We start from the raw sequence: 25,000 nt of genomic DNA on the forward strand, positions 1-25,000 counted from the left end.
GGTGGTGGTGGTGATGGTGGTGGTGATGGTGGTGGTGATGGTGGTGATGGTGGTGGTGATGGTGGTGATGGTGGTGGTGATGGTGATGGTGGTGGTGATGGTGGTGATGGTGGTGGTGGAGGTGGTGGTGATGGTGATGGTGGTGGTGGTGGTGGTGGTGGTGATAGGGTGGTGGTGATGGTGGTGGTGGTGGTGATGGTGGTGATGGTGGTGGTGGTGATGGTGGTGGTGATGGTGGTGATGGTGGTGGTGGTGATGGTGGTGATGGTGGTGGTGGTGATGGTGGTGGTGGTGGTGATGGTGGTGGTGGTGGTGATGGTGGTGGTGGTGATGGTGGTGATGGTGGTGGTGGTGATGATGTTGGTGGTGATGGTGGTGGTGATGGTGGTGATGGTGGTGGTGATGGTGATGGTTATGGTGGTGATGGTGGTGGTGATGGTGATGGTGGTGATGGTGATGGTGGTGATAGTGGCGATGGTGGTGGTGGTGATGGTGGTGGTGATGGTGGTGATGGTGGTGATGGTGGTGATGGTGGTGGTGATGGTGGTGGTGATGGTGGTGGTGGTGGTGGTGATGGTGGTGGTGGTGATGGTGGTGGTGATGGTGGTGGTGGTGGTGATGGTGGTGACGGTGGTGATGGTGATGGTGGTGGTGGTGATGGTGGTGGTGGTGATGGTGGTGGTGGTGGTGATGGTAGTGGTGGTGGTGATGGTGGTGATGGTGGTGATGGTGATGGTGGTGGTGATGGTGATGGTGGTGATGGTGGTGGTGATGGTGATGGTGGTGATGGTGGTGATGATGGTGATGGTGGTGATGGTGGTGGTGGTGATGGTGGTGGTGGTGATGGTGGTGGTGATGGTGATGGTGGTGATGGTGGTGATGGTGGTGATGGTGGTGATGGTGGTGGTGGTGATGGTGGTGGTGGTGATGGTGGTTAGCACGCTCCTCTAGGAACCCAGCCAAATGACTACGGGCGACATCGCGTGGAGGTTTGAACTGCTGCCGGTTCACGCACTTCCCCAACACCCCACCGCCTAAGTGAAATCAGCCTTAAACGAGTACATGGTGGGGGGTGTTTAATACACGAGGTTTGCTGCTGTGCCTGTGTGCGTGCGCGTGTGTGCGTGCGTGTGTGTGTGTGCGTGTGTGTGCGTGTGTGCGCGTGTGTGCGTCACATGTGTGTGCGTGCGCGTGTGTGCGTCACATGTGTGTGTGCATGTGTGTGCGTGCGTGTGCGTGTGTGCGTCGCATGTGTGTGTGTGTCACATGTTTGTGTGTCACGTGTGTGTGTGTCACGTGTGTGTGCGTGTGCACGAATTTAACGACTGCCTTGTTTTGCGCAGTCACCGGGGATTGAGCCGAGACTGTCAAAGACGGTGGCTAGGAGATGTTAACTACCTCGCCTGGTATACAGGGGGTCTTGGGTTTCATCCCGATCCTGACGCCTGCTGCTGCTGCTGCTGTATATTTGGAGTTTGCGGTGTCGCTCTCCCCGTGGCCGCGTGGACTTTAGAGCCTTTGGCTGCTATAAATGTCCACGTTACGCAAAGCCGCTTCGTTGAGCTGCCATCTGGGATAGCCAGCTCGCTTCTAAACAAAGAGCCACACAGCTCAGTTGGGGCCTTACCTGTTGGCAAAAGGAGAAATAGTTTTGACTCGAGCGCTTGCGGCGCCCATCACTGTGGCTGGGGTGGCAGACACCCGGGACTGGAACCCAGGCTCTCAGCGGTGCCGGGTCAGACGTCTCTCTGACCTCCGAACCATCCGGGCAGCTCGACCTAAATGTAATTATGATTTTTTGTTTGTTTTTGTTTCCAGCCATTGGTGACGAGGCCCGAGGCCATCGACTCTCTGCGCTGAGGGAGGGCGCGGAAACGAGCGACGGGTGGACCACCTGCAGGAGTAGGAGGCGCGGAGGGACGCTCACCTGACCGAACTTTTGGTAGATGACCCCGAACTTGAAGTTGTTGGAGAGCACGTGCTCATCGTAAGTCACGATGAGCTTAGACGCCTGCGGGGTGGGGGAGCGGGCGGGGGGAGGGGGGGGGGGAGATGGGAAACAGAACAGCGCATTTGGGTGATTGATAATAATTAGAATTGACTTCAACTTGTAACGCCGCACCGCCGCCACCACACAGCAGTCGCTCGCCGCTCTCGTAAGGAGAGAGGACGCCTCGGAGCGAGGAACGAGGAGAGGACGGCTCAGAGAGAGAGAATAACGACTCAGAGAGAGATAGAGGATGGCTCAGAGAGAGAGAGGATGACGACTCAGAGAGAGATAGAGGACGACTCAGACAGAGAGAGAGGGCGACTCAGAGGAGGTGCCAGGAGGAGAAACCACGGATGAGCAGGCAACAGCAGCCACGCGGGTGAGGAGCCGGCCCTACCAACAATTGCCCAAGCTCTGCGATTCTCTATGTATTAACGGCGCAATCGGCCAATGAGTTTATACCATATGGAGGGAATCGGAGCGGCCAGGTGAGAGGGGGAAACGCTCTATCCCTTACAAACGTAACGGGTGGAATCCACATTTTAGCAGCAGCGTCTTCTCCTGTCGAGCCAGGGGTACGGCCCCTCCTCTACGCCCAAGGGAAGGAAGTTGGAACGGATGGAGATTAGTCCACTGGAACGGATGGCTGCGCTGCTTTCTCTTTCTCTCGAGCCAGGGCTACGGCTCCTGCTCGACCCTCGCCCAGCAACATCATCCGTGTGCGGCGATCCACGGACCCTCGCCGCCACCTCCACACAGCGCCGGATCGCAGGGCAAGCAGCCAGCCGCGTACCGATCTGAGAGGAGCTGCGTCGTTAAGAACACTCCGCCAGCCGGCCGCGGGGTCACAACGAGCGGCGACGGACTCCGGGCAGATCGTCGCAATGTGGCCCAAATTAAACAGAAAATAAAAAAAATCCGTGGCGGATCGTGACGCGGCCGAGCACGTGGGCGCTAACTCCAGAAGACTTTCGTCCAGGGAAGTCGGCCGGGGTGGGCGCCGTACTAGTGAAGAACGTCGCATATCCGCCCCCTCGCGTATCCGCCGTCATGTATCCGACCCGTCGCGTATCCGACCAACCACGTATCTGCCCCCGTCGCGTATCCAACCAGTCGCGAATCTGACCTGTCGCGTATCCGCCCCGTCACGTATCCGACCAATCACGTATCCGACCAGTCGCATATCCAACCAGTTGGGTATCCGACCAATCACGTATCTGCCCCGTCACGTATCCGACCAATCACGTATCCGCCCCGTCACGTATCCGACCAATCACGTATCTGCCCCGTCACGTATCCGACCAATCACGTATCCGCCACGTCACGTATCCGACCAATCACGTATCCGCCCCGTCACGTATCCGACCAATCACGTATCCGCCCCGTCACGTATACCGACCAATCACGTATCTGCCCCGTCACGTATCCGACCAATCAAGTATCCGCCCCGTCACGTATCCGACCAATCACGTATCCGCCCCGTCACGTATCCGCCCAGTCACGTATCCGCCCAGGCCGTACTGCGCAGCGAGCACGATGGGCACGTAACTTAACATTCCACGTAGCTTGAGAGAATATAGAGTCGCTCAAATTGTATATGTGTGATGGTTATTTATATATTTGTATTATTACTACAGGATGCTGGAGGTCATGGATTCACGTATCCCTCCGCAACCAGCAGAGGCCATGACATCAACTCGTGCACGAACGAACGAATGAAATTCATTTTGCTCACCTTCGGGTACAAAATCGGGGAAAACCTATCGACGGTGACGTCTTCACAGACGAGCTGGAACGACAGGGTCAGGGGTCAGGGGTTAGGGGTCAGGGGTCAGGTCGCCCATCGCTCTCACCGGGACCCAGTCACCCCCCACACACAAACATCCACGCTCTGCACTTTCCACGGGGCACGGACGCACAACGCTGGACGCTTCACGGGAAGAGAGCGAACGCACCTGACCATCATCATGGGAGGGAGGGAGGGAGGGAGGGAGGGAGGGAGGGAGGGAGGGAGGGAGGGAGGGAGGGAGGGAGGGAGGGAGGGAGGGAGGGAGGGAGGGAGGGAGGGAGGGAGGGAGGGAGGGAGGGAGGGAGGGAGGGAGGGAGGGAGGAAGGGCTGAGAGGTCTGAGATGCCAATTCACCAACGACTCACACAGAGACGCGTAGACTCACAGAGAGACCCCATAGACTCACACAGAGACCCATAGATGAATATTGAGATCCATAGATTCACATAGAGACCCAAAGATTCAGAGACCCATAGATTCACAGAGATCCATAGATTTACACAGAGACGCGTAGACTCACAGAGAGACCCCATAGACTCACACAGAGACCCATAGATGAATATTGAGATCCATAGATTCACATAGAGACCCATAGATTCAGAGACCCATAGATTCACAGAGATCCATAGATTTACACAGAGACCCGGGGATTCACATAGAGACCCATAGACTCACAGAGATCAAGATATTCACAGAGACCCATAGATTAACACAGAGACCCATGGATTCACATAGAGACCCATAGACTCACACAATAGAGACCCATATATTCACACAGAGACCCATGGATTCACATAGAGACCAATAGATTCATAGAGACCCATATATTCAGATAAAGACCCATGGACTCCGATTAGCATGGTTGGTTACGTTTGGCGCGAAAGGAGTTCAACATATAACATGCATGGACTCAAACCGTGATGCACGCGAAATTTGTTTTCACTTACATTTGTCAAAATACATGCTTCGTAAAAAAGAAATATCGGTTCTCCTGGCAATTTGAAAACACTTGGCAGGACGTGTGAGCAAATTGTTGCCCCATGTGTGTGTGTGGATAAGAGGCCACTTGAAGGGTCATCTCAAAAGCAGCTCTGTGACATTCGCTTCCACGGGCTGTTTCTCTCAGCGCACGGAGCCGGAAACTTCCATCTCGCGCCACAGATAGCAGAATCAGATTAAACTTAAAAAAACTCAACCAAACATATAAAAAACGAAATACACAAACACAAGTAGCTCTCTATTTGATTTCACGCTGCTCCCGATGAGAGCTAAAGATGGAAACGTATTCGTTGCATCACACCAACGGAATAATGAAAAAAAATATATACAAAGGTGAAGATCGCCCCGTATAGCCTTAACACACTGTTGGGGCAAGTGCTGCTAGCGAGCACCTAAGGAGGCCGGGGGTGGGTGGCCAACACCACGCCCGTCCGCCTTTGTCTCCCCAGTGGCGATGTTTACACACCGCACCGGATACTCACTTGAGGCCGAGTCCACCTAGGGGAGGCCCAAGAGCGGTTCAGACAACCGCCGCCGGTGTTGGCCGCTCTTCAAGGGCCGCTTCGTGGCGCCATTTATTGAGGACCGCCGGCTCCTCTTGCTATTTCGATTGCCGACCCCTGACCCAAGAAAATCCCCAATCCCATCCTACCCCACAGACCCCTCCCCCCCTCCAACTGCCCCCCTCCCGCCCCTCCGTCCCCCTTACGTGGCCCACGGAGAGCGACGTTGCACCGCGCCTCACCTTCGCCATCTGGACGACGTTGGGGAACTCGGTGAGGCACGAGATGGGGATGAGGTCGTAGCACGTCCTCGCCTTCGTCCTTGGCGACGAGGGGGAGACGTGAAAGAGACAAAAGATCCGCCGTGGAGCCTTAGCGGACTGTTGGGGCCAAGTGCTGTTAGCGAGCGCCGGCACGGCACGCGAGGGGGTGGGTGGTCAGCACCACGCCCGGCCGCCTTTGCCTCCCCAGTGGCGATGTTTACACAGCGCACCGGGTACTCGTTTTAAGGCTGAGTCGACCTAGGGGAAGCCCAGGACCGGTCCAGATAATCGTCGCCGACGTTGGCCGTGAACGGGAATCGAACTTGGGTCCCTGCCGGGTTCGTAGCGCTAACCGCTGCCCCACCGCTCCCCACACGCATTCAAACACAGACACACGCATTCAAACACAGACACACGCATTCAAACACAGACACACGCACGCAGGAACACAGACACACGCACGCAGGCACACAGACACACGCACGCAGGCACACAGACACACGCAGGCACACAGACACACGCACGCATTCAAACACAGACACACGCACGCAGGCACACAGACACACGCACAGGCACACAGACACACGCACGCAGGCACACAGATACACGCACACAGGCACACAGACACACGCACGCAGGCACACAGACACACGCACGCAGGCACACAGACACACGCACAGGCACACAGACACGCGCACGCAGGCACACAGACACACGCACGCATTCAAACACAGACACACGCACGCAGGCACACAGACACACGCACGCAGGCACACAGCTGCAGCAGAAAACCTCGTGCAAAACTCACACCATTGTGCTCGGCAAAATATATAATTAAGGGGAGGTAATTGCAGCCATTGCGCTGCAGAGACTTAGCATCACTCGCAGGCGGAGGCTGGTGCCCACAGACGCTCGTGGAACAATGGCGCCTTGACGTCAGATCTCGTCTCAAAATAAAAACGGCCGGAAGAGCGCCCTTGACTCACGAAGCTGAACGCCTCCACAGTTCAATCCTCAATTCAGGTGTGAACTTACAATTATTTCATGATCGTCATTATGAGCGTTATTATTTTTCCGATCGTTTACCCGGGGAAAGCGTCACCGAGTCTCAAGACTCATTTTCAAGAGGGTCCTGCCAAGTTAAAACTAAACGTTTTATTTTTTATAGTAATAGGTCTTTTTATCTGGCACCTAAAACTGACACCTTTATACAAGGGATCATGTTTGCAATAAACACAACACAAGCAGTCAAAATGCAAACAAAAAGAGACAAGTCTGATAATGATATGCACTGTCCTTGAAATTGATGGGTCATCTGGTCCAACAACAGTGGAGACAAGGCTCTAAGAAAAGCCGTCTCGGGTGTGGACCAATCAACTTCAAGGACAGTGCATATCATGCATATCATTATCAGAGTTGTCTCTTTTTGCTTGCCATTTTGACTGCTTGTGTTGTGGTTATTGCAAACACGGTCCCGTGTATAAAGGTGTCAGTTTTTTTGTGCCAGTTAAAAGGGTAAAACCTATTCCTATATCTTGTTACTGGCAAAGGAGGTCTCATAATGATTTTCATTTTATTTTTACCAGGCTAAGGCCCCACCGAGCTGGGTAGCTCTTTTTTAAGAAGTGACCTGGCCCAAAATGATAGCTCAACGAAGTGGCTTATCGCGTGGAAATGTATAGCAGCCAAATACTCCGAAACATAAGTTGATTCTAAATGTGGAGGGAAAACCGGAGGACGTGGAGAGAGACACGCAAACTCCAAATATACAGGTGTCAGGGTTTGGATCGAACCCGCGACCTCCTGTATAACAGGTGAGGTAGTTAACATCTCCTAGTCACCGTGTGTGTCGCCCAAGTTATCGAGGTACAGGGCAATGTTTGCTCCTGCGGTGAAGTGATCCCAGTTGAGTAATTTGCCGGTGCAATTTGCTCAGCGCGTGGGCATCTTTTAAGGGCCAGCAAGCAGCGCCAGTTGCCCTGTACGGGGTTTTGTTTTATTCCTTCCTTCAGCTCGGGGAGGAAAACCAGAGGAAACCGTGCAGAATGGGCGGGGGGAGGGGGGGTGGGAGAAAGTACGAAACCTGCACACAGAAAGGGGCTCCGGAGACAGGGAATTGAACTCAGGCGTCTTGTCGCTGCGGGGCTATGGGCGTTACCCACAAGAGAGGGTTGTTTTTGTTGTTGTTGTGGGCAGGTCACGTGAATGTATAAATGTGTCGTTAAACCCGCCTACCCGACACGGCCAATTGGTAAGGGTTTGTCACGTAAACAAAACGCGGCCAGTTCGTGACTCGTGCAGCGCTAACCGGTTGTGTTGTTGGAGAGTGAACGCACGGCAACATTTACAATACCTGGTGACGTTTCGCCGGAAATTACAACAACAACAACCACCACCACCAGCAGCAGCAGCATCATCAGGCGACAGCCAAAAGAGTCGCGGAGAAACCCTCCCCCTGTTTCGTTCGTAAATGGATAGGGGTTGGCTGTGACGTTGTCACTTGTGAGCCAATCACGTGCGAGGGTTTAAGGTATGCATATAAATTACAATGGATATTCATTACCGGTTGGGTTATTCATAGGGTAATCAACATAACATTGTGCAGGCACGTAGCGCTTGTGCATCTTGCGGTTTTTTTGCGCGTACTTTGACGCAAAGGTCGGGCCGACGGTTATGACCACCACGCTGGGCCAACGCTGGGCCAACGCTGGGCCAATGATGGGCCAACGCAGGGCCAACGCTGGGCCACGCTGGGCCAACGCTGGGCCAACGCAGGGCCAACGCTGGGCCAACGCTGGGCCAACGCTGGGCCAACGCAGGGCCAATGCTGGGCCAACGCTGGGCCAACGCTGGGCCAACGCAGGGCCAACGCTGGGCCAACGCTGGGCCAACGCTGGGCCAACGCTGGGCCAACGCAGGGCCAACGCTGGGCCAACGCTGGGCCAACGCTGGGCCAATGCTGGGCCAACGCTGGCACGGGAGGCGGGGGTTGGAATCATCGGGAGGCGCCGGGTTGCGGGCGCGTTACCGGAGGATCATGCGGAGGTGCTCCTGCTCCGACACCACCTCGTGCTTTACGGAGAAGATGATGATGCCCCACGCGCGGGGTCCACAGCGTAGTAGTGAAGTGCTCCTGGTGCGGACGACGATGCGATAGCCGACGATGGTTACAATGACAACACTCAACGGCGTCGTCAATGGCAACAACAACTGTGTGAGTGTGTGGCCTTAACGGTCACAAAAGATCAAAGAATAGTCGCTTTTGCTCCCAGTGGCGATGATTTAAACGCCGCACCAGGTACTCATTCGAGGCTGAGTGGACCGAGCGGAGGCCCAGGACCAGATCAGATAACCGTCGCGCCGGTGTTTGACCCGTGAGCGGGAATCGAAACTCGGTTCTCTGCCGGGCTCGTAGCCGATTACAACAACAACCAACAAATAATGAAAGAAAAAAACGATAATTCTACAGAGCGCTTGCGAGTCGAACGCCGCACAGCAGCGCCGGCCGGGCAAACGTGCCCCACTCCCGTCATTCGCTCAGCCAATGAGAGCGAAGCACGGCTCCGAGCCTATCAGACCGCCGAAACGCATCCCCATGCATGCGATGCTGTGGTGACCCCCTTCTAGTGCCGATTCCGTTAGCGCTCGCTTCTCCAGGAACACATCTCGAGCACTCAGCGAGGTCTCTGCCTGTGCACGTAACAGGCGACTTTTCAGGCAATGGGCCCTTCGACCCATACAGACGCCACGGTGGCTAGGAAATGTTAACAACCTCGCCCGGTATGCAGGAGGCCTTGGGTTCGATCCCGACCCTGACGATGCCTGCTGTATACTTGGAGTTTCCGTGCGTCTCTCTCTCTCTCTCTTACTCCCCGAGGTCCTCCACATTTTAGAATCCACTCCTCGCCCCATGCCCCCCCCCCCTCCCCCCGCCAGGTCTCACCTGCCCGAGGAAGTGCTGCCGGTAGAGGTGGGCCGTGCGGTGGCTCTCGATGGAGAGGGGGGTCCACGGGGGAGGGGGCGAGGTCCGGCGAGGGGCGGGGGGGTGCGGCGGGCCCCCCTCCCCCTCGGGGGTGTGGCTCCCCCGCCGCTCCGCCCCTCGATCCAGTAGCCCCCGAATTGGGGAAGTATCACGGACGGGTAGGGCGGCTCCCGCTGCAGCACCTGGGACACACACACACACACACGTGCACGGTCACACGGCGTGCGCGTGTGTCTGTGTGTGTGGGGTAGTGTAGCGGGTAGCACGCTGGGCTACGAACTCAGTAACCCCGGGTTCGATTCCCGCTCGCGCCCCCAACACCACGGGACGATTTATCTGAACCGGTCCTGGGCCTCCCCTAGGTCGACTCAGCCTCAAACGAGTATCTGGGGGGGTGTGCAAACATCGCCGCTGGGGAGACAAAGGTGGTCGGGCGTGGTGCTGGCCACCCACCCCTCGGGTGCCGTCCCGGCCTTCATAAATGCTCGCTAACAGTACTTGCCCCAACAGTCGGTTGAGGCTATATGAGGAATCTTTTTTCTTTGTGCACGCGAGTGTGTGCGTACGTACGTGTGTGTGCATGCATACGCGTGCGTGTGTGCGTGCGAGTGTGCGTGCACACGTGCGTGTGAATGCGTTCCCCGGGTAAAACGGCCCGAAGCAATCGCGCGTGCTCCTCCTCCCTCCTCCGCTCATGAACACGTGGGGAGCGAGAGCGGCTAGCGGGCACAGCGGCCAATCCCAGCTTCCAATTAGGCGCACGCCCAATAGCGTGCCCGCTGAATAAATGAAGAGGCTTGGCCCCTTTTCATCATCCTCGATCGCTCTTCCCCCCACCCCCTTCCCCCCGGCCGTGTGCGAGACGTGAGCCCAGAGTCGTTGACACGGGGGAAACAAAAAACCTGGCTCTCGCAGCCTCCCCCAAACGCGGGGTGCATTGAGAATAGGGTCCCCCACAGTTTTGCCGTGTTCAGCCCATCTACTCCTCTACCCACTCACCCACCGCTCATTCACTCACCTGCTCACCCATCCACTCGCTTCGCTCGCTCACCCGCTCACTCATGGACTCACTCAAGCGCTTCAATCGCTCACTCCCTCACCCACTAACTCGTCGCCTCGCTCATGCGCTCACCCACTCACTCGCCGACTAATCCACTCAATCACTCCCTCGCTTACATGCTCACCCGCTCACACCACTCACCCACCCGCTGACTCACTCACCTGCTCACCCAATCACCCGGCTGGCTCACCCACTTACCTGCTACACAACAACCCGTCCACCCGCTCCCCCCCGCCCGCCCCGCTCGCCCGCTCACGTTCGCCTCCTAACCACTGACCAGTTCTGCAGGAGCCGAGCCACGGCGCTAGGCCACACGCCGTCGGCGCTGCCCCCGCGCCGCGCCGACGGCGCCGGCAACGAACGCGCGGGCGTGTTCGCCGCTTTGTCATTGCGACATGCTCTCGTACGGGATTCAATGAGAAGAGATCAAAATATGTCATTTCAGATGAGCCACGCCAATCGCCCGCTTCAGGGGCAGAGCGGATCAAGCCCATTCGTCCCCTTTAAAGGGAGCGAAGGCAGCGGCCGCGGCAAACAGCGGCGGCAACGGCACGGTGTTTGACGATGCCGGTCGAGGGATTCGGTTGATGGTCGACCATCGACCGAATCTCCCCCCCCCGCCCGCCCGCCGCGCCCGCCGCCTCCCGATCGGTTGATGGTCGATCATTGGCGGCGTGTGGAACGTTCAAACCGGGTAGATTCGACGGTAGGGGGTCTCCTCCCCCCCCCCCCCCCCGGGTGGATGTTTTTTTTTTTTAACGTCGGACGCAGCCCCGGACTCTCGCTTCCATCAGCCTCGCCTTCATTTGTGTTTTGTGGCGTGCGTGGGGTGAGGCTGCCGCTGCTGCCGTGATCCAGAAGGTCGGTTGGTGGCGTGGTTTAGGCGAACAGGCGTCGCGTGGTTTTGCGCAATCGTCATTGCTATGATGACTGCGATGTTATGATCAGGCTTTGTGTGTGTGTGTTTGTGGAGGAAGGAAGAAAGGGAGGGAGGGAAGGAGCGACGTTGCCATGCGTAATCCCGATCGAGTAACCCGCGGTGTCGTTTCGTGACAATTATTTTGTTTTTCGTGTTGTTATTTCGCCAAAATTCGGATTGGCGCGACCGGCACGCAGGGGGCCCCACTCTGCCCACGCCGTCGCGGCCACCTCCAACGTCCCCCCCTGCTCGCTGGAGCGGCGCTTGGCAGCTGCATCCTCGCTCCTCCTACCACCGTCGGTGAAATACTCCCACGACAATTAAAAACTAAACTACAATTTTTATTTTTTATTTTACCAGGTAAGGCTCCCACTGAGCTGTAATGGATTTTTTTTCAGAAGCGACCTGGCCATCACACTGATGAAAGCTCAACGAAAGCGGCTTATCGTCATAATCATCGTGTGGAAATGTAATAGCAGGAGCCATTTGCTCTCTAAACGCACGTTGACGTTGATTCTAAATGAGGGGGCAAAAACCGGATGACCCGGTGGAAAAAATCCACGCGACCACGGGGAGAGAGAGAGAGAGAGACACGAGAGAGAGAGAGAGGGGGGGACTCTAAATACCCAGCAGGCGTTAGGGTCGGCATCGAACCCACGAACGACCTCCTGTACACCGGGCGAGGGTAGTTAACATCTCGCCAACCCGGGGCGACCCCCGGGTTAGGCCCACCGGATCCGAACGCGAACAGCCCTCCGCGACCCCCCACGGAGTGCCTGGACGCCCCGCGAGCGGCGTACCTCGTGGACGCTGGGGTAGGGGATGTAGTCATCCTCCGACTGCAACGACAGGGGATGGGAGGAGGAGGGTGGAGGAGAGAGAGAGAGAGTGGTGCAAGCGTGGAGCGGGCGGTCAGGGTGAGTGTTCCGTGAGCACCCCGCCCCCGCCAACCCCACCCCCCCCCCGGCGGCACTGCCGCTGGCGACGCGGCAACAAACGGCGGCGTCCGTCACGCCGTCACCGTTTTGACTTCGCCGGCCGTGTCGCGTGGCGAGGGTTCGCGTGGCAGGGCGCGCTGCGAACCGGAACGGCGGTCGTGAAAGCCTCCTTCGTGTTAAATATGCTCGTTACATTTTCACTTAGAACTTTCGCGACTGCAGGAATTCGTATTCTTCGGGGGTTTTTTTTAAAATTATTTTGATTCACTTTGTTTTTATCTATCGACGTGACTTTACCGAAAAGAACCAAAGAATATAAATATACTCATTGTTGAGGCTCTTCAGATGTGTGTGTGGGGGGGGGGGGTGGTGGTGGCTCTGCCCCCATCGCCCCCACCCTCCCACCTGGATCTGTGGTTTGTTGCGGTGTGCACGAGGGGTGGTGTGATCTGGTGGTGGTGGTGATAGAGGGCGGAGACCGATGCTCGGTACTCACCCTGGGCTTGGGCATGGGGCACCTTTGGTCATCTATCCTGTTGCCCTGTGGAATACCAACACACGTGGTCAGCCGCAGTCGTCGTCGTCATCGTCGTCGTCATCGTCATCGCACAGCACACAGTGACAGAGGACTCAAGTCGTCACGTCGTCATCGTCGTCATCGCCCAGCACAGTCACACAGAACACACATCATCACAAACACCATCATCATCGTCACACACATACATCACAAACATCGCACAGCACACTGCGTGACACACACACCATCATTGTCACACACACACATCATCGCACACAGAGACAAAGATCACCCGTATTGCTTTAACAGTCTGTTGAGGCAAGTGCTGTTAGCGAGCACCTATGAAGGTCGGCACGGCACTTCAGGGGGGTGGGTGGCCAAAACCACGCCCGACCGCTTTTGTCTCCCCAGTGGCGATGTTTACTACACACTGCACCAGGTACTTATTTGAGGCCGAGTCGACCTAGGGGAGGCCCAGGACCAGTTCAGATAATCGTCACTGGTGTCGGCCGTGAGTGGGAATCGAACCCGGGTCGCCAGGTTCGTAGCGCAGCATAGCGCTAACCGCTACACCTCCGCTCACCACCTCATCATACACACACACACCATCATCACAGCAGTGAATTGACGATGGCGGGTAGTGGGATTGTGAACTTTGAACAACTGGCCAGGGATGTGAACTCCCCTTGGCTCTCCACAGTTGCAGGACCACCGTGACCCCTGGATGATTGAACCTGGTCGGGTCGCAGGCCTCAGGTCTCAGGCCTATCATCACAGGCCTGGGGCTGCAGGTGGGAGTCTCTGTGAGCTAGCAAGGATATCATTACTTCTCATTTCTTCATCTTTACCATCACTTCGCTTGTCTGCCCTGGAAATGCTCAAGGAGTCTCGACTATTTTACAGGATGGTTCCTGCCAAGGATGTCAGGAGCGCCGTGGTGGCTACCTCGCCTGGTGTGCAGGAGGTCGTGGGTTCGATCCCGACCCTGACGCCTGCTGATGCTGTATATTTGGAGTTTGCGTGTCTCTCTCTCTCATCATCACGGTGCTTAAGAGATGTTAACAACCTCGCCTGGTGTGCAGGAGGTCGTGGGATCGATCCCGACCCTGACGCCTGCTGCTGTATATTTGGAGTTTGCTGTGTCTCTCTCTCTCATCATCATCACGGTGCTTAAGAGATGTTAACAACCTCGCCTGGTATGCAGGAGGTCGTGGGTTCGATCCCGACCCTGATGCCTGCTGCTGTATATTTGGAGTTTGCGTGTCTCTCTCTCATCATCATCACGGTGCTTAAGAGATGTTAACAACCTCGCCTGGTATGCAGGAGGTCGTGGGTTCGATCCCGACCCTGACGCCTGCTGCTGCTGCTGCTGTATATTTGGAGTTTGTGTGTCTCTCTCTCTCCATGGTCGCGCGGATTTTCCTCCGAGTCCTCCGCTTTTTTGTGTCCCCTCCGCATTTAGAATCAACAAACATCGCGTGTTTATTGAGTGTTTTGCCTGCTGCTATAAATTTCCACGCGATGATGCTAAGCCACGTCGTTGAGCTATCTATTTGTCATGGCCAGGTCGCTTCTGAAAAATACCTGTTATCGCTCAGTGGACATTACCCTGGGTTAAAAAAAGCACAATAATATATGCAAATAATAAAATAACAACAAAAATTGCGAACAATAATAACACAAATAAAAAAAAAGAGATCGTCATTAGTTAGTTGGTGCATGGGGACGGACCGGCAGTTAGCCACTCGGCAGGTCTCCCACATCGCTGACGAATACCAAAAAGTAAAAACGAACGCAGGCAGTCCCCGGCTCCACAACGTCGCGTTCCTGGACACCACCGACGTCAAAACCGGACCCCCGTTTCTTTTCGTTGTTTTTACCATAAGCAGCCGGAGCGGTAGAGACATCGCCTGCCAACGATGCGGTTTTTCCCCCCTTTACATCGGCCGTACTTAGCGGGCGGTTCGATCGGTGAAAATCAACCCGCGACAAAAAAAAAACACTCGAGGATAATTACGAAAAAAGTTCCACGCCAAGGACCCGACTCTGTCCAAATGCGTTCCGGAGTCGCGTTCGCGAATCTGCGTCGCGGATCGCTCCACGGTGGGCGTTATTTCGGAGAGCATTCGGCCGCTGCTATGAATGTCCACGCAATGGCGAGCCCACTCCGTGGGGCTGCTATCGTTCGTGGTTGCCAGGTCGCTTCTAAGCAAAGAGCCTGCGCAGCTCAGTGCGGCCTTAACCTGGGCAAATAAAATAAAAAAAAATAGTTTCGTCGATATAAACGTCGAAAAGGAGCGGCTCGTCATTAATCGGACCGTCGTAAAACCGTAGGACCGCCCGTTAACAAAGGAAAAGTATTCGGTTCCATTCGAATCCGAAACGAAACGGTGGGCAACGCGTGTACCCGAAGCAAAGTGGACAAAATCGAGGCGGGGGATGAAGCGGCGCGGGGACCATACCTGCATCTTCTCTATCATCTCAAAGAGATCGCGAGACTGCGAGCGGGAGAGAGAAAACACACGCACGGCAAATGAAAAATCACGCAGCGAAGGGGCACGGCGCGGGGGGGGGGGGCGGGGGGCGGGGGGGGGCGGGGGGGGGGGGCACGGACGGGGCGGTCAAAACGTGCAAGCGTCGAACCGACGGGCGGCAGAGACTGCATCGACCACGGACCGGGGGGAACGGCACGGGGCGTAACGGCGGTGGTGGTGGTGACAAGCGGGGATTGGGTTGGGGGGGGGGGAGGAGGACCAGGGGTGTGGGGGTAAGGGGCGCTGAGCGATTGTCGAAGCAGAGGGGGGCGACTGTCGTCGTCGTCGTAAGGTGAGGGTGAAGAGGTTAGAGGTCAGAGTTAACCAACTCTGACCTCTAACGCCGCTGTTACCTCGCATTGCCGCCTGGGATTTAGCCAATCGAAGGGAAAACCCCCACACGTTGCCGCGTGGTAGAGTCTGGGTCTCTATGTCGGTCTCAATGTCAGTCTATGCATCTCCATGGGAGTCTTTGGGTCTCCGTGTGAATATATGGATGTCTATGTGAGACCTATGGATCTCTACGTGAGTCTGCGGGTCTACATGCGGGTCTGTGGGTCTCCATGTGAGTCTGTGGGTCTCCGTGTGAGTCTGTGGGTCTCTGTGTGAGTCTTTGGGTCTCTATGAGAGTCTATCGGTCTCGATGTAAGTTTATGGATCTTCGTGTGACTCTATGGGTCTTCGTGTGAGACTATGGGTCTCTGTGTGACGATATGGGTTTCTATGTGAGTCTATAGATCTCCGTGTGAGTCTATGGATCTTTATGTGAGTCTATTGGTCTCGATGTAAGTTTATGGATCTCCGTGTGATTCTATGGGTGGCCTCCGTGTGAGTCTATGGGTGGTCTCCGTGTGAGTGCATGGGTCTCTGTGTGAGGTGAGCGGCGTCCGTGAGGTTTGAGCGTTAGTTCTGTTAGAAGCGGCTGCCATGAATTTAGTGCAAACTAAGCTCTCAGATTTAAACTTCTGACCCCTGACAAGGGTTGCCACCTATCCACCTGATCACTCGCTGACCCACCCACTATGGTTGGCACCGGTCCAGCCCATCAGTCACTCACTGACCCACTCACTCACCCACACACCTGTACAACAGGTTTGAATTGGCATCTGTGTTTTGGTTGACAGGAATTCATTTGTTCCAAGATCTTGTGGTATAGCATAGCACTTTTTTTCCCCATGGCAGTGAACTGCACAGGTCGAGTGCTGACTGAAAAACCTCTCCGAGTTTTGGTCTGCGGGAGAAGTGGAATCCCTACGACCCACTCGCTCACCCACCCACCATTCACCCACCCACCACTCACTCACCCACCCACCCACCATTCACCTACCTACTCACCCATTCACCCACCCACTCACCCATTCACCCACCCACCACTCACTCACCCACCCACCACCCACCCACCTACTCACCCACTCACCAATCACCCACCTACTCACCCATTCACCCACCCACCACTCACTCACCCACCCACTCACCCACCCACCTACTCACCCATTCCCCCACCCACCCACCACTCACCCACCTACTCATCCACCCACCCATCACCCACCCACCTACTGACCCACCCACCACTCACCCACTCACCCACCCACCCACTCACCCACCCACCCACTCACCCACCCACCCACCATTCACCCACCCACCCACCCACCATTCACCTACCTACTCACCCATTCACCCACCCACTCACCCATTCACCCACCCACCACTCACTCACCCACCCACCACCCACCCACCTACTCACCCACTCACCAATCACCCACCTACTCACCCATTCACCCACCCACCACTCACTCACCCACCCACTCACCCACCCACCTACTCACCCATTCCCCCACCCACCCACCACTCACCCACCTACTCATCCACCCACCCATCACCCACCCACCTACTGACCCACCCACCACTCACCCACTCACCCACCCACCCACTCACCCACCCACCCACTCACCCACCCACCCACTCACTCACCCACCCACCACCCACCACCCACCCACTAGGGTCGCCACCATTTCGGATAAGGCCGAACAGTCCGACGATTGGCGTCTGTGTCCGGGTGCCAGCAACCGATTTGTACAACGGACGAACAGGAAGGCAGCCAGATCCGGCGCTGCCCAACACTTTTCCCAAGCCCAGTAGTCAGCTGCACCTGTGTGGCACAAGGCTACCACAGCGCGGCATGCACCGCTGCGTGTCACACACGCGCGCGGTTTTGCCGCTGTGCGGTCCAGCCTCGGGCAAAGACAAAGATCCCCCAGACTGCAGGGGCAAGTGCTGTTAGCGAGCAGCACCTGTGAAGGCCGGAATGGCGCACGACAGGGGTGAGCGGCCAGCACCACGCCCGGCCGCCTTTGTCTCTCCAGTGGCGATGTTTAAAAAATTGCACCGGGTACTCAATTGAGGCCGAGTCGACCTAGGGGAGGCCCGGTACCGGTTCAGATAATAGTCACTGGTGTTGGCCACGATCGGGAATGGAACCCGAGTCGCAGGGTTCGTAGTGCAGCGCGCTAACCGCTCCACTGCCGCTCCCAACACACACACACACAAAACAAAGACCCCCCCCCCCATAGCCTTCACAGATTGCTGGGGAAAGTGCTTCTAGCGAGCAGCACCTATCAAGGCAGGCACAGCACACGAGGGGAGGGGGGCGGGTGGCCGACACCGCTCCCCAAAAGACACACGCACAACGCGCACGTGCGCGCGAGAAACCATAGCCGGCGGGACAACAAAGGAGAGGCGGGGACCGTGAAGACGGCACGGAACCGGCCTCGCCGGTCAAACGGCGTGCTCGACAGGACGACGACGATGACAACAATGAGGGAGGGAGGGGGGGGGGGAACGTCGCCACCGGTGGGGCAGTGCCCAACCACACCGGTTGGGGTGGACCGGGCTCACAATGGCCACTGTCTGTGAGTCACAGAGCCGGCCCCAGCAGATGACGATGTTTTCTCACAGATTCCGAGTTGCGTGCGTGTCTCCTGCGGGGAGCGGGCGGAGTAGCGGTTAGTGCGCTCTGCTGCTGCTGCGAACCCCCGGCGATCCGAGTTCGACTCCCGCTCACGGCCAACACCGGTGACGATTATCTGAACGGGTCCTGTGCCTCCCCTAGGTCGACTCAGCCTAAAATGAGTACCTGGTGCGGTGCGTGTCTCTTCCCATCGCCACTGGGAAGAGACAAAGGCGGCCCGGCGTGGTGTTGGCCACCCACCCCCGGTCTCCATATGTGCTCGCAAAAAGCACTTGCCCCAACAGTGTGTTAAGGCTATACGGGGCGATCTTCGCCTTTGTATATATATTTCATTATTCCGTTGGTGTGATGCAACGAATACGTTTCCATCTTTAGCTTTCATCGGGAGCAGCGTGAAATCAAATAGAGAGCTACTTGTGTTTGTGTATTTCGTTTTTTATATATTTGGTTGAGTTTTTTTTTAAGTTTAATCTGATTCTGCTATCTGTGGCGCGAGATGGAAGTTTCCGGCTCCGTGCGCCGAGAGAAACAGCCCGTGGAAGCGAATGTCACAGAACTGCTTAAGATATGCCCCTTCAAGTGGCCTATTATCCACACACACACACATGGGGCAACAATTTGCTCACACGTCCTGCCACGTGTTTAGGCTACGCGGGGGATCCTTTGTCTTTTTTTTTTGCACCTCCCGCTCATTCCTCGTCGCCCTGATGCCGGTCCCGCAATCGCCGCGTCGGAGTCGCCGTGCGTACGTTAAACTTCTTTCCTCGCCGCGCACGTAGCCAAACGGCCCTGATCGGGGGGTGCGGGCCGTAGCCAGCTGAGACCCTGTGTGCAAAGCCCCGGGGGACCGAGTGTCCCTGGACTCACGACGGCCGTGTCGGATTCACGCAGGCCAGCGCTGATGACAAACCCGATGTCAACCGAGTGCAGACCGTCACGCGAACTCCGGTCGCCCTCGCAGATGCAACGGAGGCGGCTCCTGGCTCGGCCATCGAACAGACACGGTCACCGTGTCGCGCGCTTTCAGGGGCACTTCTGCGGCCGTCTGGAAAGCCGCTTTTGCGTGTGTGCTGGACTTCTTTCGCACCGTACGTAGCCAACCGTGCTGAATCGGGAGGTGCGCAGGAGGGGCAACAAACTCAACACAAAAAAAGCAATTTCAAAGAAATGAGTTTGTCGATCGAGATGATGATTTAAAAGCGCGCAGCTCCAATGGCTTCCTAACATCGGAAGGAAGAGCGTTCCAGACGGCCGCTCAAAGGTGATAAAGCCGCTTGGAGCTTTGCACTTTTAAATCGTCATCTAGATTGAAAAGTAATTTATCTTTGCTTCCTGTGTTTAGATTGATGTCCTTCCCCACTGCGTACGGTGCAAAAGAAGTTCAGCATGCGTACGTACGCACACGTGGTGCCGGGTGTCTCTCTGTTGTCCCAAGGGGCTCGTGATGGACGTGCCGGAGCCACCGAGATGCCGGGTGCGGAGGGCCCCCGCGAGTTTCCCTCGCCCCTCTCTCACGAGGGCCGTCCTAACAGCGGTGTCACATTCAGAGGGCGCGGCATTGACGGAGGTTCCCAGGGTTTACATTCCTGCGTTTTGATTATCTCTCTCTCTCGCTCTTTTAATTTCATATATATTAACTCTCTCTATTTCATATATATTATCTCCTCTCTCTTTATTTCATATATATTATCTCATCTCTCACTCTTTATTTCATACATATTATCTCCTCTCTCTCTTTATTTCATATATATTATCTCCTCTCTCTCTTAATTTCATATATATTATCTCTCTTTATTTGATATATATTATCTCCTCTCTCTTAATTTCATATATATTATCTCTCTTTATTTCATATATATTATCTCCTCTCTCTCTTTATTTCATATATATTATCTCCTCTCTTTATTTCATATATATATTATCTCCTCTCTCTCTATTTATTTCATATTTATTATCTCCTCTCTATTTATTTCATATATATATTATCTCCTCTCCCATTGGGTTCTTAATGGCCATCCCGGAGCCACTGAGCCAGCACGGCTGAGTTGCTGGGTTTGATTCCGGGTCTCAACGACCACTGCCCTCACCTCCCCCAGGTTCACACCTGCACTACGTTCCTCGCTGGTTTGAGCCCTGAACCCAAGAACAAACACACGTCAAACTGTTATTGCTTGAAGAAGGCATCTTTCTTAAAACCCAAGCCCCCCTGCACGTAAATGATTGTCCTACATTTAAAATGAAAAATAATAAAAGGTTTTTTACCCTTTCTGCCAATAAAACAGGTGTTAAGATGTTCAAACACCAAATATAAACTTTTTGCAAGGAATCAAGTGCTGCATAAAGCACACGTACACAGTCCGTGTGTACGTGTGGTTCACCACAAGTACGAGTGGTTAATGCAGACTCGGCTGCTCCCCCCCCCCCCCCCCCCCCTTAGAAGAGTCTTGAGACTCGGCGAGGCGTTCCTGAGCGAGCGAAATGAAGGCGAGGTGGCCTCCTCAGCACGTGGACCGCGAGAGGGGCCACGAGTCTGTCAGTAAAGGCGGCGGGGGGGGGGGTGGTGGCGATGATTTGCCACCATGTACAATCCCCAATCGAGGAATAAGCGGGTGGCGTTTTTTTCTTTGTTTACAAACCCGTCAAAGAATCTGGACGCTGCGCCGCCGCCGCCGCCGCCGGTGGCATCGGGGCAGCGTCCCCGTCGTCTCTCGCCGGACGACGTCTCGACGGGTCGGTGCGGTGCACGCGACGCAAGCGGCCTGCGGCGGTGCGTCCCGACGGACGCACCGCCTGGCGGACGCTCCACGGCGGCGCGCGAGCGCACGCGCCGAGGCGGTGGCGGGCGGGCGAGGCGGCGAGGAATCACGGGAGACGAAAATGAAGGAGGTGGAAGAGGACGAGGAGGCGGAGGAGGCGGAGGAGGAGGCGGAGGAGGCGGCGGCGGCCGTCTCCTCGGGCAAGGTACTCACGATTTGGCGGAAAAACCTGGCCACATTTTCCAAGGCCATTGGAGCGACCGCTCCGCCCCAGGGGTTGGCCAATAACCCAACGCCGAACGACAAACTCCCCGACGACGACGACGACGACGCTGATGATGATGGCGACGCTGATGATGATCGCGTGAGACTGTCCAGGCGCGGCGTCAATGTTTTTTTGGGGCTGTCTGATTTCGTTGCCGATGATGAGAAAACAAGCGGTAAGGCCACACGCGCACCGCACGCACACACCACATGTACGGCACGCACCGCTCAGGAACCGCGCACACGCACCGCAGACGCTGCACACGTTCCGTACGCACGCACTGCACCGCACACACAAACTGCACACCGCGCACAGCACACCACACACACCGCACACACAATCACGCACACAATCACACAACGCACGACTCGCAAGTAAAAGTAACTCGATAAAAAGTTGCCGAGACGATGCAAGGCGGCGGCGGTGGTGGCGGCGGTGAGCGAGTCGCAGGGGTGGGTCGGTGAGTGACGACTACGTCGCGGCAGCCGGCTGTACCGGTTCGGCGAGCCCTGCCCGCTTGTGGTGGAGGCCGGGGGGGGGGGGGGGGGGGGAGCCAATAGGAGGAGAAGGCCGGAGTGCTCTCGCCGGCGACGTTTCGCCGGCGACGTTTCGCCGGCGACGTTTCGCCGGCGACGTTTCGCCGGCGACGTTTCGCCGGCGACGTTTCGCCGGCGACGTTTCGCCGGCGACGTTTCGCCGGCGACGTTTCGCCGGCGACGTTTCGCCGGCGACGTTTCGCCGGCGACGTTTCGCCGGCGACGTTTCGCCGGCGACGTTTCGCCGGCGACGTTTCGCCGGCGACGTTTCGCCGGCGACGTTTCGCCGGCGACGTTTCGCCGGCGACGTTTCGCCGGCGACGTTTCGCCGGCGACGTTTCGCCGGCGACGTTTCGCCGGCGACGTTTCGCCGGCGACGTTTCGCCGGCGACGTTTCGCCGGCGACGTTTCGCCGGCGACGTTTCGCCGGCGACGTTTCGCCGGCGACGTTTCGCCGGCGACGTTTCGCCGGCGACGTTTCGCCGGCGACGTTTCGCCGGCGACGTTTCGCCGGCGACGTTTCGCCGGCGACGTCTCGCGGCCCAAGTGGCACCTGGTCTCCGATGGCTCCGTGCGGCCCATGGGGAGCGACGTCTTAAAGAGACTCGGCCTCCGCCGGGCGACGTAGCCATTCCATCTCCCTACCTGACAAATTATTGAACTGAACGATTTATTTGTCATCACCGCTCCATCTCCCTCTCGGGGCGTGTTCCCCCTCCTTTGGCTGCCGCTCTGCTGTCATGGGCGCCACGGTGGCTGGGAGATGTTAACAACCTCGTCTGGTATACAGGAGGTCGTGAGTTTGATCCAGGCCCTGACGCCTGCTGCTGCTGTATATTTGGAGTCTGCGTGTCTCTCTCTCTCGCTCTCTCCGTGGTCGTGTGGATTTTTCTCCGGGCACCTCCCGGTTTTCCCCTCCACATTTAGAATCAACAACATCACGCGTTTTAGAGTGTGTGCCCGCTGCTGTATATTTCCACGTGATGATGAGCCCACTTCGTTGACCTTTCATTTGGTGATAGCCAGAGTCACTTCTCAAAGAGAGCTACACAGCTCAGTGGGGCCTGAGCCTGGTAAAATAAAAAAAATAGCCGATGTTTTTTTTTCCAGCCTCATCCTAGCCGTGCCTCCTGCCCAAGCCACCTGAATCGACTCTCAAGAGCCACAATGCTGGGAGCGCTCGCCTTGCACCCCTCGGTGTGATTATTATTCCAAACGTGCCGCTCGTCGATGCTTCTCCGCGCACTTTTCAGTTTCTGTTCCCCGTGCTTTGTCAGTGGCCACGTTTCCGACCCACGTATCACGGCCGTCAATGTGCACTGATTGAAAACCTTCGTCTGCACAATGCTGCTATGCTCTCTGTCATCCCTCTCCACTCCCCTCCCACGCACTCTCCTGCCTCTCCCCTCTAATCTCTCTCCACTCCCCTCCCACGCACTCTCCTGCCTCTCCCCCTTCTCATCTCACTCCCCTCCACGCACTCTCCGCTCCAGCAACTGAGGCTTTCTGTCTAAGCCCCCAAGTAGCCCTTCGCTCGGTGGTAGGTCTCCTCTGCTGTCCCCACTGTCTAAAAACTCTCTCCCCGCTTCCCTCGCCCCAGCCGCCCGTGCTCCCGACATCATCAGCCACGGTCGATCCACCTTCCTCGACCACTTTCGTCCAATGCGACCGGAGTCATCTGCACGATCCCAACGCGGAAACATTACCCGCCGATTACTCAACTGGGATCGCAACGGCGGCAATGGCAGTGGCGGCGGTAGTAACAGCGGCGGTAGCAATGGCGGCAGCAGCGGCGGCGGTGGCGGCGGTGGTAGCGGCGGTGGCAGCGGCGGCGGCGGCAGCGGCGGCGGCGGCGGCGGTGGCAGCGGCGGCGGCAACAGCGATCATCGCCCTCCTCCTCCACCCCCCCTACTACCTACCTGGGCAGGATCCTCCTGAAGAAGAGTCTTAAGACTGGACGAGGCTTTCCCGGGCAAACAAGCGAATCAATAAAAATGACGAAAAAAATATTTACGAAAAAAATATTACGACGTAAACACAGAGAACCGAGAGTAATTAACCGCTCGCTGTGCCCACGGAAGGCGAGGAGGAGGCCGCAGGGGCGGACTGGTCTCCCCGTCGCCGGGGACAACGCGTTGGTAACGGCGGCGGCTGCGGGCACGGCCGAGGTTCAAAGGTCGCGCTTGCAGTCCCCAGCTGTCCACCCGGAGCAAACTCAGCTCCTGAGATATCAACGAATGTTGGGTGGAAAATAAATATTTTCCAAACTAAAAAAAAAACCCATTAGACCATCAGGTTGAGGCCCAGTCCACTCAACCGCCCCTCCTCTGCAAATTCCTCCTCGACTCTGCACAGAAAATTTCAGACGTACGGCCAAAACCTTGCTGCTATGTTTAGGATTTGGCGTCAGCAGCGGCAGCAGCATCGTCATCATTAGCATCGTCATCATCATCATCATTAGCATCATCATCAGCAGCAGCAGCATCATCATCATCATCAGCAGCAGCATAAGTAGCTTCAGTGCCACGTAGCCAACCGATAAGCGCGGTTGGCTACGTATGGTGCATGTGCGTACGCATGTTGAACTTCTTTCGCGCCCTACGTAGCCAACCGTGCTAATCGGAGGTGCGCGGGAAGGAAGAGAAACTAAACGCAAAAAAAACAGTTGGAAGGAAGCGAGCTTTCAACCGACGTGACTTCAAAGTGGCTTTCCTAACATCTTAACGAGGAGCGGGCGCTGCGGACGGCCGCAGACGCGCAATCCAAAAGCCATGGGCGCCGTCCTCCGTCCCGACGGCTCGCCAAAAGCCGTCTTTGCTCGACGGTTATCCCAAACGCCCCCGCCGGCGCCGGCGCGCCGCACGTTTCCTCGACGAGATCAGCGGCGAGGCATCGCCGTTCGTTTGTGCCAAGCGAAGGAGCGCTTTGCGTGTCCTGAGCGCGGCCACTTGGACACATCGACCCCACGAGCGTCGTGCCTCG

At 56.5% G+C, this 25,000-nt stretch overlaps 1 protein-coding gene and 1 long non-coding RNA gene across 4 annotated transcripts in view; both read right to left on the reverse strand.

Moving 5' to 3' along the window:
* Positions 1-841: 841 nt before the first annotated feature.
* Positions 842-9,140, reverse strand: LOC142923471 (uncharacterized). The gene is made up of 5 exons (XM_076064615.1): positions 9,103-9,140; positions 8,572-8,676; positions 5,523-5,601; positions 3,726-3,779; positions 842-2,011 (listed from the first exon to the last, which is right to left on the reverse strand). Exons 1-5 carry the CDS (start codon positions 9,138-9,140, stop codon positions 1,541-1,543), a joined length of 747 nt encoding a protein of 248 aa, XP_075920730.1. The 3' UTR covers positions 842-1,540.
* Positions 9,141-9,638: 498 nt separating this feature from the next.
* Positions 9,639-25,000, reverse strand: part of LOC142923472 (uncharacterized) — a 33,641-nt gene continuing 18,279 nt past the window's right edge. For 2 of the 3 annotated variants that reach the window (XR_012940777.1, XR_012940776.1), the window contains exons 3-5: positions 12,939-12,983; positions 12,305-12,343; positions 9,639-9,707 (exon numbers count right to left, since the gene is read on the reverse strand). This is a non-coding gene — a long non-coding RNA (uncharacterized LOC142923472). Of the gene's footprint in view, positions 9,708-12,304; positions 12,344-12,938; positions 12,984-15,421; positions 15,458-25,000 lie in introns of all 3 variants that reach the window. The other variant, XR_012940778.1, reaches the window with a different exon arrangement.

The sequence above is a fragment of the Petromyzon marinus genome, unplaced genomic scaffold, assembly GCF_048934315.1.
Source record: "Petromyzon marinus isolate PM22_M1 ecotype Great Lakes invasive population unplaced genomic scaffold, UKy_Petmar_22M1.pri1.0 PM_Scaffold_544, whole genome shotgun sequence".
Taxonomy (NCBI): domain Eukaryota; kingdom Metazoa; phylum Chordata; class Hyperoartia; order Petromyzontiformes; family Petromyzontidae; genus Petromyzon; species Petromyzon marinus.

Coding starts and splice junctions, on each gene's coding strand:
- LOC142923471 (XM_076064615.1), bottom strand. CDS start 9,140: ATGGGGATGCGTTTCGGCGGTCTGATAGGCTCGGAGCC. Junction 8,677..9,102: donor GGTCTGATAGGCTCGGAGCC/GTGCTTCGCTCT, acceptor CGTCCGCACCAG/GAGCACTTCACTACTACGCT. Junction 3,780..5,522: donor ACGTCGTCCAGATGGCGAAG/GTGAGGCGCGGT, acceptor CTGTCGTTCCAG/CTCGTCTGTGAAGACGTCAC.